At 46.1% G+C, this 11,354-nt stretch overlaps 1 protein-coding gene across 1 annotated transcript in view; it reads right to left on the reverse strand.

Moving 5' to 3' along the window:
- The window catches only part of ISL1 (ISL LIM homeobox 1), a 28,948-nt gene that overhangs the window by 10,863 nt on the left and 6,731 nt on the right, over nt 1-11,354 (reverse strand). The window contains exons 4-5 of the mRNA XM_042447835.1: nt 10,765-10,954; nt 4,396-4,655 (exon numbers count right to left, since the gene is read on the reverse strand). Coding sequence (XP_042303769.1) covers nt 4,396-4,655; nt 10,765-10,954 — 450 coding nt within the window. The remainder of the gene's footprint in view (nt 1-4,395; nt 4,656-10,764; nt 10,955-11,354) is intronic.

Genomic DNA, 11,354 nt, shown 5'->3' on the forward strand with positions numbered 1-11,354 from the left:
GACCTCATTCTTAACTCTCCCTCCTTGAAAGCAAGTGCTACTGGGATCAGGAAAAGTCGGTATTTCGGTATTTCTCGGTATTTATGAACTGAACTCCTTTTTGCCTCAGTTTGCCTCAGATCTCAATCCAAAACGCAGCCGCACACACAAAGCCCAGTCCGAATTTAAAACTAAATCTTTTTTTGACTTATAGCCAACCAGCCTGGGTGGGTTTACATTTTTAAATAATATTAACTCCATTGTGGGAGGAGGAGGTTCCCCAGCTGAGGTCTACGCCCTTCACATTTTCCCCCTTTTACTCTCAATCTTCCCCAATTTGTCATGCAGCTAAATAGTCAAAAACTGATCTGCTCACTAGAGAAAGACAAATCACCGTTGGCCTTTGGAGGCCCAAGAAACCAGTCGGCCAAGCCTCCTGCTCTCTGTACTGTGCTTACCAAAGATTTCTACACTTGGACGAAAATCCCATCGAAATCAATGCCCCTTCCGAATAACCGTGTCGCTGTTGTTGTATGCCTTCAAGGCTTTCCCTTGTGGCGACCCAGAGGTTTTCTTGGCAAGTTTCTTCAGAAGTGGGTTGCCATTGCCACCCTCTGAGGCTGAGAGAGTGTGACTTGCCTAAGGCCACCCAGTGGGTTTCCATGGCCGAGCCAGGATTCGAACCCTGGTCTCCAGAATCCAGATTACTACGCTATCTCTCTACTTCTATCTGAATTGAAACCAAAGTTTTACAGCCAACGCGAAACCAAAGTTTCACAGCACAAACTGAAGGTTGTCTACACTGAAATAAGTCTCATAGTGTTCAATCGGGCTAAATCTGCATGCAGATTGCAATAATAATCCGGTTTGACACCACTTTCCCTGCCATGGCTCAGTGCTATGGAATTCTGGGAATGGGATTTCCCAGAGTTCTGGTGCCACAACAAAATCCCGGATTAGTTCTGCACTGTTGAGGCAGCCTAAGTCTCAGGTGTGCATCTAAAGCAGTTGTACCCTAAGGTCTCCTTATTGTTCTCCTCATTCCAATGCAAGGCGGGGAGAAATGCCTAGTGGTTGGAGGCGTTGGCCCAATCCATTCCGGTTCTGTTTACTCTGGTTGAGTGTGAGAAAAGGAACCAGGAAAGTCTTTGGATCCAAAACTGGGAGGAAGAAATGGGGAGGGACAGGGAGATGAGACCCTTAAACCCAAAAGCTAAGTCCAAAATAATGCTAGATCATGAGTCCCCTCAAAACTTTTCTGATTTAGTTTCTCGATCACAATATATTGGGAAGGGAGAGGGAGAGAAGACAAAATCCCTTTGAAGGCAAATTTCTCCCAATTAGCTTCTTGACAGTTTTAAATTACAGCCTGGAGAGTTTGCCTTTTATCAGACTCTGGATTCTCCATCTTTCCTCTTTAGAAAACTTGCCTTCCTTACAGACACACCTGGTTAGACTGTCCCCTCAGGTTTCCTTCAAAGTAGGCCAAGTTTGGAAGTATCTCAAGGGTAACAGGAGGGTGTACAGACTTTGTCTTGTCAGGAGAAGAGGGACTGCTTTGCCCCCCCCCATTTTATTTCCTGTTTTCCATTCTGTCCCCCTTCATAATTTAAAAATATACTGAGAAGATCCTTATAAGGATAAGAAGATCTTAAAGACTTTGTTAGGATGCTGTACAACCTTTCAGGCTGAGTGCTATGAGTTAGATCCATCGAGGGTCTAACCCACCTATGAGTTAGGCCCATTGAATCAACTCACTGGATGATGGGTCATAACATAGGGAAATCCCATTGATATTTGTTTCCTGCCTTTTGAGTCCAGCTAGACTTATGGAGACACTATGAATGACAAATCCTGGGCCATCAAGTTGCAGACTGTGGTCCTCCTCTTTTATCACTGCCTTCCACTTTTTAGGTGCATGGGCCTTCAAGTCTCCTGGCAGATTTTGGCATTTTGGCAGGGTTTTACTTAGGCAAGGAATTCTGAGAGGTGGCTTTGTCGGATCCTCCCTCTGAAATATAGCCAACCTGGTATTGGTTGGCCGCCTCCCATCCAAGCACTAACCAGGTCTGTCCCTGCTTAGCTTCCAAGATCAGACAGGATCTGCTGCCTTTAGCGTATTTTAAAAAAATGATCTTAAATATTATCCTCTTTTCCAACCCATTGATTTACCCATGAGCAAGACTAGCCAGAGGATTCACTGAAATCTTGTCTCCTCCTGCCTGGGATTAAAGCTCAGTGAGTTCAATGGTACTTATTTTTGGATTGACACAACCCTACAGAAAGTTGACCTAGGAGTACAGGCTGAAAGGTGCTTAGATTTTTGTGTGTTTGATAACACACACACACACACACACACACTCTACAGTGGCTTCCCCTCCAAGTATGTGCCCAACATTATATGTATTAATGTAGACATTCTTTGCGATGCAAGTTGTGGCCGGGCCCTGTGTTTCTCTTTCCCACCTCTTTTGTTTACAATGCAAGATATGGGCACTTTATGATTATCTGGACCATAAACTGGATAGTGCAAGACACACAGCTCTTATGTCAACAGGCACACATGCTTCTATTTATATTAAGCCAACAGGTATAGATTTTAAGTGCCTTACTTTTTCCATTGGCTCAGTCAATACATGATACTTTTTGCCTCTATGGGCTCCCTGCACTAGAGCAGACTTTAGATTTATTTCAGTGGGTGTGTGTATGTTTTTTGGCAACTAACTACGATGGGACAAGTTTGGGGCTCAAGTATCTCCTTCTATAAAATTTATACTAATTCAGATATGATGTTCTGGCAGACCAAGTCCAAAGAGAGTTGATTTGGAGGCATGGGCATCATCTATCCTCTGGGTTAAGCTTTCCAACATGGTGCTGTCTAGGACCATAACTCCCATCATCCCCATCCAACATGCTAGATCCTAAGCACTGTAGCAGGACTTATGTGTGGAGTCCCAGCCACCTTTATTTTGCAGTAGCTTTCCAATTCAATGAGGCTAAGGCTCTTATATTATTTTCAGGTATCTAGGAGTAAGTCGTATGGAAAGCAGTGTGACTTACTCTGGAATAGATATGCCAAGGTTTGTTCTCTGAAATCCAAGGGATGGGGTTCAGGCCTTTATAGAGGCTTGAGCTGACCCACCCATCTGTTTCTTGGATACTTGGACATCCACGGATTTCAATGGAACCGGTTACTTCAAACTCCCAAGTCTTCTTCATAGTGACTTGAGAGAAGGCTCCATTCAAATCAGCAAGAATTTTCCTAGCATAGATAGATTAGGGAACCAGGGATCCAGGTATAAGTTTACTTCCCCATCTGACACTCCTCCAGTTCTTCAGCACCTGAAGTAGTCACGTCAGGCTACCTGGGAATAGAAATCCTCTGAATGTACCACTCCTTACTCCCGAGGAGACAGAACTAGGATTGGCCTGTGCATTTCCTTTGGGAATCCCTTAGAGTAACCTCCACATGATTTAAAAGGCCACGATCCTGGAAAAACTAAAGACCAAATCCTAGGGCTCTGTGGGACATTCATTTTCGAGCAAACACGAAAAATAGCTCTTCGAGTTTCCATGATTTCAGGGAGAAAGGATTAAACGCATGCAGTCTTATCTGCTTTGGTCAAATCTAGCAACTCTGAGGGCACGATCCAAAGTTGAGCAAAGCTGTGTGTGTGTAATGGAAACGGTAAACGCTACCGTGCAAATATGCTGTGTTCCGTGTGTGTGTGTGTGTGTGTACACAGGTACAGAGATTCACAGACACACATCTTGAGATTTATAACCTTTTCATCTAATAGGCTTAAAGGGAAGTCTCACCGATCAGCCCAATTTACCCCGGAGTAAGTGTTTCTCGGCCTACAGCTCTAGACAGAGATGGTAGAGAGTTCCGTCTCTGTCCAGCACAATGAGCTACATCTGGAGTGTGGGTTTTATAGTTTCCTTGCTATCCTTTCGCTCCCCAAACATCAGGCATCCTATCCGTTTCCAGCCTCAGTCCCCCTCTCTCTCCATTCCTGATCTCCACAGAAAATTGCGTCTGCAACCCTGATATCCTATCGATCTCACAGAGTCCTATCTCAGTAGGGCTGTTTTCAGTAGGTAACAACAGAAAAGCCCCACCGCTTCTCTGTGGAAAGGAATACAGAACAGGCAAGGTTCCAATCCTGGCTTGGCCATGGAAACCCACTTGGGCGGCCTTGGGCAAGTCACACTCTCTCAGCCTCAGAGGATGGATGGCCCCTCTGAAGCAATCTTGCCAAATAAACCATGAAGTCGGCACACAACCGCCACAACTAAATAAAGGCAGGGCTGTAGAGGAAGGGTGGCTGGGGAGGGAAGAGGCAAAAGGAAAGCCCTGGGGGAAATGGACAGCCAAGGCTCGGGGCGCCCTCTCCCTCTGGGGACGGGAAGTACCTGCCATCTGGAGGGGCCTGGCCGGGTGAAGGGGGCTGAGGGGGTCTCCGGCCCCAAGGCTGGCTCTTTCCACCACGTCGTGGTCCGCCCGGCAAAAGAGACCATCTTCTCGGAGGGCGAACTCGTCGCCGGGGATGAGCTGCCGGCTGCAAGCCACGCAGCGAAAGCACTCGATGTGGTAGACTTTGGATCGGGCCCGCATGACGAAGTCGTTCTTGCTGAAGCCGATGTTGCACTTGGCGCACTTGATGCCGTATAACCTGAACCCGGGCCCCGCCGGCGGCGATCCAGCAAAGGGGAGAGAGAAAAGAAAGAAAGAAAGAAAGAAAGAAAGAAAGAAAGAAAACAGAAATAAAAAAGAAAAGATGTCACTTTGGCCGCCCCTTCGAATCAAGCCCCAGCCATCCTGCCAAATCCAAAACACTGCGGAAATAATCCCGTTTGAAGGAATGAATAAATTTATGACCGAAATCCAGTTTGAGACCGCTTTCACTGCCCTGGCTCAGGGCTGGGGAATCTTGGGAATTTATTGGGGCACCAGATCTCTCTGACAGAGAAGGCTAAATGTCGCTCAATAAACTACAATTTCCAAGATTCCCCAACACTGAGCCAGGGCAGTGAAAGCGGTCTCAAACGGGATTATTGCTGCAGTGGGTTTTGGACCTGAGTGACTCACCCTTCCTCCCTTCCCGTTACCCTTCTATACTCCCCCCCACCCCGTTCCTTTCAAAACCAGAAATATTTTGCCTGGAGGTGGAAGAATCGGTCCTGATTCTGCCAAAGTTGGAATCGATTTAAAACAACAACAACAACAACATTAAAAAAGAATAGTTTTGGTCTTGATTTGGAAAGGATGCTAACGTCTTTCTGGAGATCTCTCATAGCCAAGGGGCTGGGATGAGAAAAAGCAGCCATCAACGGGTTTCTAGGCCCAAATAGTTTCGGCAAAACCTCACCAAAGAAACCGGGAGGGTGGTGAGACCGCAGACAGACTGACAGACAACCGCAGGAAAAAAAGGAAAAAAAAAAAAACAATACACACACACACACACATAACCCAAAGGCTACAATCTGCAACCTTGCCTAGAGAGAAAGCCTCCTCGAAAGCGGCCGACCTCGATCCACGCTTAGACTGCAACATAAAAGCCGCTTTTTGATTTATTTGTAGGTGTCTGTCTAAAAACCCACAACCCCAGAGATCCACGAAGCTGGAGTTCCCTAGCCAGAAGTACCCCTACATCCAAGAAAGGGAAGTTTTCTGGAACTACTCTCGAAGACAGGAGGAAAATCCCTTTATTCTGAGGTCTGAATATCTTATTTTTTGGGGTAGAGGAGGAGGAGATCAGTGTGGGCCAAAGCCCAACGCAAAGGCTAAATCTCCCTGCCTCTCTCTCTCTATATATATATAAAATCCGAATCACAACGTAAGGAAAAGTCGTCAAGTGTAGGTATTTTTGCCTTTACTCACAAGTAACTTCCTTGGAAGCCCTGAGCGGATATCAATAAAAAGAGGATCGCGGTCAAAAGGATCCCAGGCCTTTTCGTTCCGGCCTTGCATTGCCCCAAAACAAAACATATCTGGCCTGTTTTGGGCAGCGTCCTTTGCAGCCCAGTCCTAAGCCTGTTTACTCGAGTGTAAGTCAAGCTCAAGGGCCAACAGAGGAAGAAATACATTACACACACACACACACCTGTATCCTAAGCATGTTATTCTTCTCCCTCCTCCGCTTTTTGATCAAGCATCGAATAATTCCCTCCCTCCCCCGCAACAAACTCTAGAGGAGTCCCATGGAAGCCAAGGGGAATTTCTTCACAACATTCAGCTTAGGGCAGACAAGGTTTCCTTGGGGAAGAAAAGGGGGGGGGGAATAAATCGCTTTGAATGAAAAACAGAAGAAAAGCAGGGCTTATAAATAGGCAGATAGTTGTGTGTCTGTGTGTGTTTTAAGTGCACTCACAAGCAAGCACTGAACTTGAGAACTCCCAAACATACAACCACTCCGAAATATATAATCTACTTTTTTGCCTCTCAGACCAGTTGTTGCAAATCAACTGGGGTGCATAAAAAACTCAGGAAGATCTCTAGCAGACTCAAAAGATCTACTTTCAGCAGACTCAAAAGGACTAAAACGAGCTACTTCGATATTTTTAAATCCCCCCCGCCCTATATCAAACGGTGTATCTCTGGTTTCCTCCGCACTGGAGAAATAATCCGGGTTGACACCGCTTTTAACTGCTACGGCTGAATGCTATGGAATTCGGGGAATGGTATTTTGTTGTGGCACCAAAGTGCCACAACAAAATACCATCCCCAGAATTCTATAGCATTCAGCCGTGGTATTTAAATCGGTGTCAAATCAGATTATTTCTACAGTGCGGATGCAGCTCCTGCTTACGACTCGGTGTTCCACTTTCACGCCGGACCTACAAAAATGCAAGCGGACAGACTATATCCCCACATGATGGATAGGCAATATACTTGAAAAATCAAGGAGGGGGTGAAAAAGAGATGTCGCATGAATGAACAATGCAGCCTGGAGTCCGCTTCACTCGGGGGCCGAGAGGGCAGACACTCCATTGGACTCAATGCGATTTCCTTCTGAGTAGACCCTGCCCTGCTAAACGTCCGAGTTTTCTCTATTTCTTTGGGCAAGGAATTGCCAATCAGACACAGAAGTGTTCCCTGTCCCCAACTGGGTTAATAATACGTTTCAAGGTAAAGAAGTGAACCCGACCCATCAGCCTTCAAAAAGCATTTCTTCTGCTCTTGAACCTTTCAGATCCGTGGACCTGTCCCTGAGCAAAAAATAGCAATTCAAAGGAGGCTGGCTTGAATGGAAACAACACTCAGCATCTGAGAATCAATGAGGATTTGCATATAAGCAGATGCTCTGCTCATATTCCAGTATATTCAAATATATATACTACACACACACACACACAGAGAGAGAGAAAGAGAGAGAGAGAATAGTATTTGTACCTGCTCTTCAGCCAAAATGCTATCAGAGCGGCTTACATTTTTAAAAATTAGACATTTCCCTGCCCTCAGGCTTAATACACACACACACACACACACACACACACACACACACACACACTCCAGTGTACTCTCTCTCTCTCTCTCCTGGACTATCTATGTATATTCCGGCGCGCACACACACACCTTCCAGACTATCTATCTATCTATCTATCTATCTATCTATCTATCTATCTATCTATCTATCTATGTTCCTGTATATGTATATATTTCTAAAGCTCCACTCCTGAAGAATGGAGGGAAGCCACAGGCTGCTAGATGTGTGTGTGTGTGGGGGGGGCTGCTTTTACTTCAGAGAAAGCAGGGGTTTAGGATCAGGGTCTAAACAAATGAAGATTAATTCAGGAGGCAGGCCTCCTGGCAATCGTGCAAAGCCATTCAGAGTCCAATTTGCTTCTAGCTTTCCTTTTGGCTCGGTGGAGGGATCCTTGCCAGCCTTTCAGTCTAAGCAAGCGAAAATTTGGTTTTTATGGGGCGGGAAGGAGAAGATCGGCGGCAGCTCTTGGACAAAGGCGAGGGGGGGGGGGGGGGAGTCCCCGGGAACCCCTTCGGGCTTTTTTTGGGGGGTGGTGGTAAAGGGGGGGGGATTTCTTATATACCTTCACTAGGGATTGACTTCCAGGTAGTTAACTATATAGTTTGTTTAGAAAGGGGAGGTGTTGGATCGAGTCACAAAGAATGTGAGAGGCGATTCATAAATTCAAGGAGAAAGTTGCTCTCCAAAAGAAAAAGAAAAAGAAAAAACCTCCCTTCCCATACAAAAAGGGGAACCCAAGCTAGTTGTTTGCCAAGATAACTGAAGTAGGATCATTTTTGCCTACAATTTTTGCCTCTCTGTTGTTAGAGATCTTCCTAATAGCCCCCCCCCCCCTCAAACTAAAGAAATCGAATCCAGCAAAAGGTACAGGGCAGCCCAGTACAATCCAAATTCACCCCTTCCAATCAATCAATCAAATCAAAGAGATTCAAACAGAGACAGACAGAGAGAAGGAAACAAGGAGTCCCTCAAAATAAACATATTTCTGCCCCCCCCCCCCCTTTTTTCCCTCGCGTTCAGAACAATGTCAGCAGTGGCCGACTGTGGCATTTTTTTTTCAACAACAACAACAACAACAGCTCCCAAATTTTTTCAGAGTAGGAAGGAAGCTATTCCATTATCTAAATGTACCACAGATCAGGGGCAATTTGATCTCCTCTTGTCCAATTCATCAAGTCAGATAAGATAAGGACAGGCAGCTCCAGAGCGACCGAAGGGTTAATATTTAAAAAGATTAAATGTCATTGTTTTTCCCCTTCTTCTTCCCCTTCTTCTATTTATTTATTTTTAAACACCCCTCCCCACCTGTCCTGGAAAAGACCTTCCTTTTATCCAACATTATTAGTATGATCGCCACAATAATTATTAATTATCTCTTGTTAATAATCGCCCTTCTATACTACCTTCCCTCGAAGGAGCTCAGTGGGGACATATAGGGGAAGAGAGACTTGTTTTTCCTCTTTGAATTGGGCCAACTGTTGTGTTGTTTCCCCAACTGTTGTGTTGCTTGGTAAAAGATATAAAATCACAGCCCCGCAGCTGGGAGGCAGGCAAACAAGGCCTAAAGGCCAGGCACTTAATTTCAATTAGACTAATATTAGCTGGAGTGGAAAGGAGGAGAAGGAAGGGCGGGGAGGGGGTGGTCAGTTAAAAGAAAGAGGGTTTGCAGGAGACAAAATGGTAGCCACCCTCCTGCCCTCACTGAAATAATAAATTTTAAAGCCTTAAATCCTAGGATTGATGCCAACCAGAGGAAGGGTGCCTCTCTCTGTGTGCTGCAAGGAGCGCCAGGTGAAGGTTGACTTAAAATGGGGCCTCTGTCTGGGACTAAAAAGCCACAAGAGATCCTTCATACCTGGAGTCTGAAAATGCTCCAGGAAAGTCAGGGGCCTCTCTTTTCCAACAGCCTCCGATTCTAAGAGGTTTACTTCCAGGTAGGAGCTAGAGGAGCAACTTCCCGAAAGGTTCCTCAAGGCTGAAGCTCAGGAGCGAGGACCAGATCTGGAAAGGATGCCTCTGAACAGAAAAACCTAGGATGAGGCATAATTTCCAGGAAGATTTCAGAGTCACTCCGGGAACAGCCTCCTATCAAACCCACTGGCTCAGCCTGGCTTTACAGGCAGTGTGTTCAAATTCTGTTTAGTGGGGAAGAGATTATCTTCTGAGGTTTTATAGAGATCTAGAAGGGTGCACCTCATTGATTTCCACAGCCTTGATTTAAAAGGGACCTGGAAACTAGAAGGATTTCGCTGAACAAACAGGCAGAAAACGGGTTCCTCTGCACAGTGTGTGAAAGAGAAAAAACCCAGGGAGCAGATGGCCCCCCAGTTTGCACTGATGAGAAGATGGAGGTTTCACAGAGAAGTGTGGAGATGTTGAGGAGATGGAGATTTCATAGATAAGATTGGTCCCTCTGCAGAATGTGAAAGAGAAGAGAACTGAATGACTAGATAGCCCTCAGTTTAGGAGATGGAAATTTCATACATTAATGTGTATAAACTGGTGCCTCTGCACAGTGTGAAAGAGAGAGAATCCAGGGAGCAGACTGCAAGCAGTTTACACTGTTTAGGAGCTGGGTTTTGCAATTTTGAGGAGATGGAGGTTTCATTTACAAGTGTGGAAATGTTCAGGAAATGGAGATTTCATATATAAGACTGATCCCTCTGCAGAGTGTGAAAGAGAGAGAACTGAGGGAACAGATCACTCCCAGTTTAGGAGATGGAGATTTCATACATTAGCATGTGTAAACTGGTCTCTCTGCACAGTGTGAAAGAGAGAGAACCCAGGGAGTAGATCGCCCCCCTGTTTATACCGATAAGGTTTACACTGTTGAGGAGATGGAGATTTCATATGTGTGTGTATGTGTAAACTGGTCCCTCTGCCGATTGCTCCCAGTTTACACTGCTGAGGAGATGGAGATTGTGTGTGTGTGTGTGTGTGTGTGTGTGTGTGTGTGTGTGTGTAAACTGGTCCCTACTGCACACTGCTCCCAGTTTACACTGTTGCGGAGGTTTCAATATATAAAAGATATACCTAAGATCATACCTAAGATTTCATAGATAACACTTATTTCCACGAGGCTTTTCTCAGCACGAGATTGACTTTGATTTCCTCTATGGGGTTTGGATTTATTTGTACAAGGGCATCCCACCCTCATCCCAGCTTGTCCCAAGGAAAATAAACAAGTCTGAACTAGACTCTCTGCCTTTGCCTGTCCCTTTCTTTCAGGGATCGGAGGCGGGGTGGGGGGGAAGAATAGAAATGAAGGAAGGAGGAAGCAAGGCCAGCTTCGTACCTGATGTAGTCCCTCTTGCAGTAGGTCTTCCCATCCCGGACGAAGCAGGTACACGTCTCGTCCAAGTACTGGTTGCACTCCGCGCACTTCAGGCACGCGGCGTGCCACTCCAGGTCCGGCGAGACGCGCAGGATGTACTGGTCGTGGATCTGGTTGCCGCAACCCACGCAGAGGGAGATGAGCCGCTTCTCTGCAAGGCAAAGCGGGAGGAGAGGGGTGAGGAGGGAAGGAGCCCGCGGGATCCGCTCGACCCCCGCCTCTGGATCCGCTGCATAGTGGGGCGGTTGTGGTGGTGGATCGGGTGGCGTTATAAGAGAAGGAGGGTTTGGAGAGAGAGAGAGATCGGGGTGGCTTTCTATTTTTTATTTTGTATTTATTTTGGAGGGGAGTAGGGCCTTCCTTGGGAAAAGGAAGGAAGGAAAAAAAGAGGCAGAAGGAGCCTATTTTGCAAGCTTTCTTGGCACACAGTGCTAACTTAACCTGAATCTAAATGGAGGAAACCCTGCAAAATAGACTTTGCAGGACTCAACCCTTGCAAGGTTTGTCTATTTTCCTCACCTTCTTTTTGGGTCAATTGCACCCCCCCCCCC

The sequence above is a fragment of the Sceloporus undulatus genome, chromosome 2 (genome assembly GCF_019175285.1).
Source record: "Sceloporus undulatus isolate JIND9_A2432 ecotype Alabama chromosome 2, SceUnd_v1.1, whole genome shotgun sequence".
Taxonomy (NCBI): Eukaryota; Metazoa; Chordata; class Lepidosauria; order Squamata; family Phrynosomatidae; genus Sceloporus; species Sceloporus undulatus.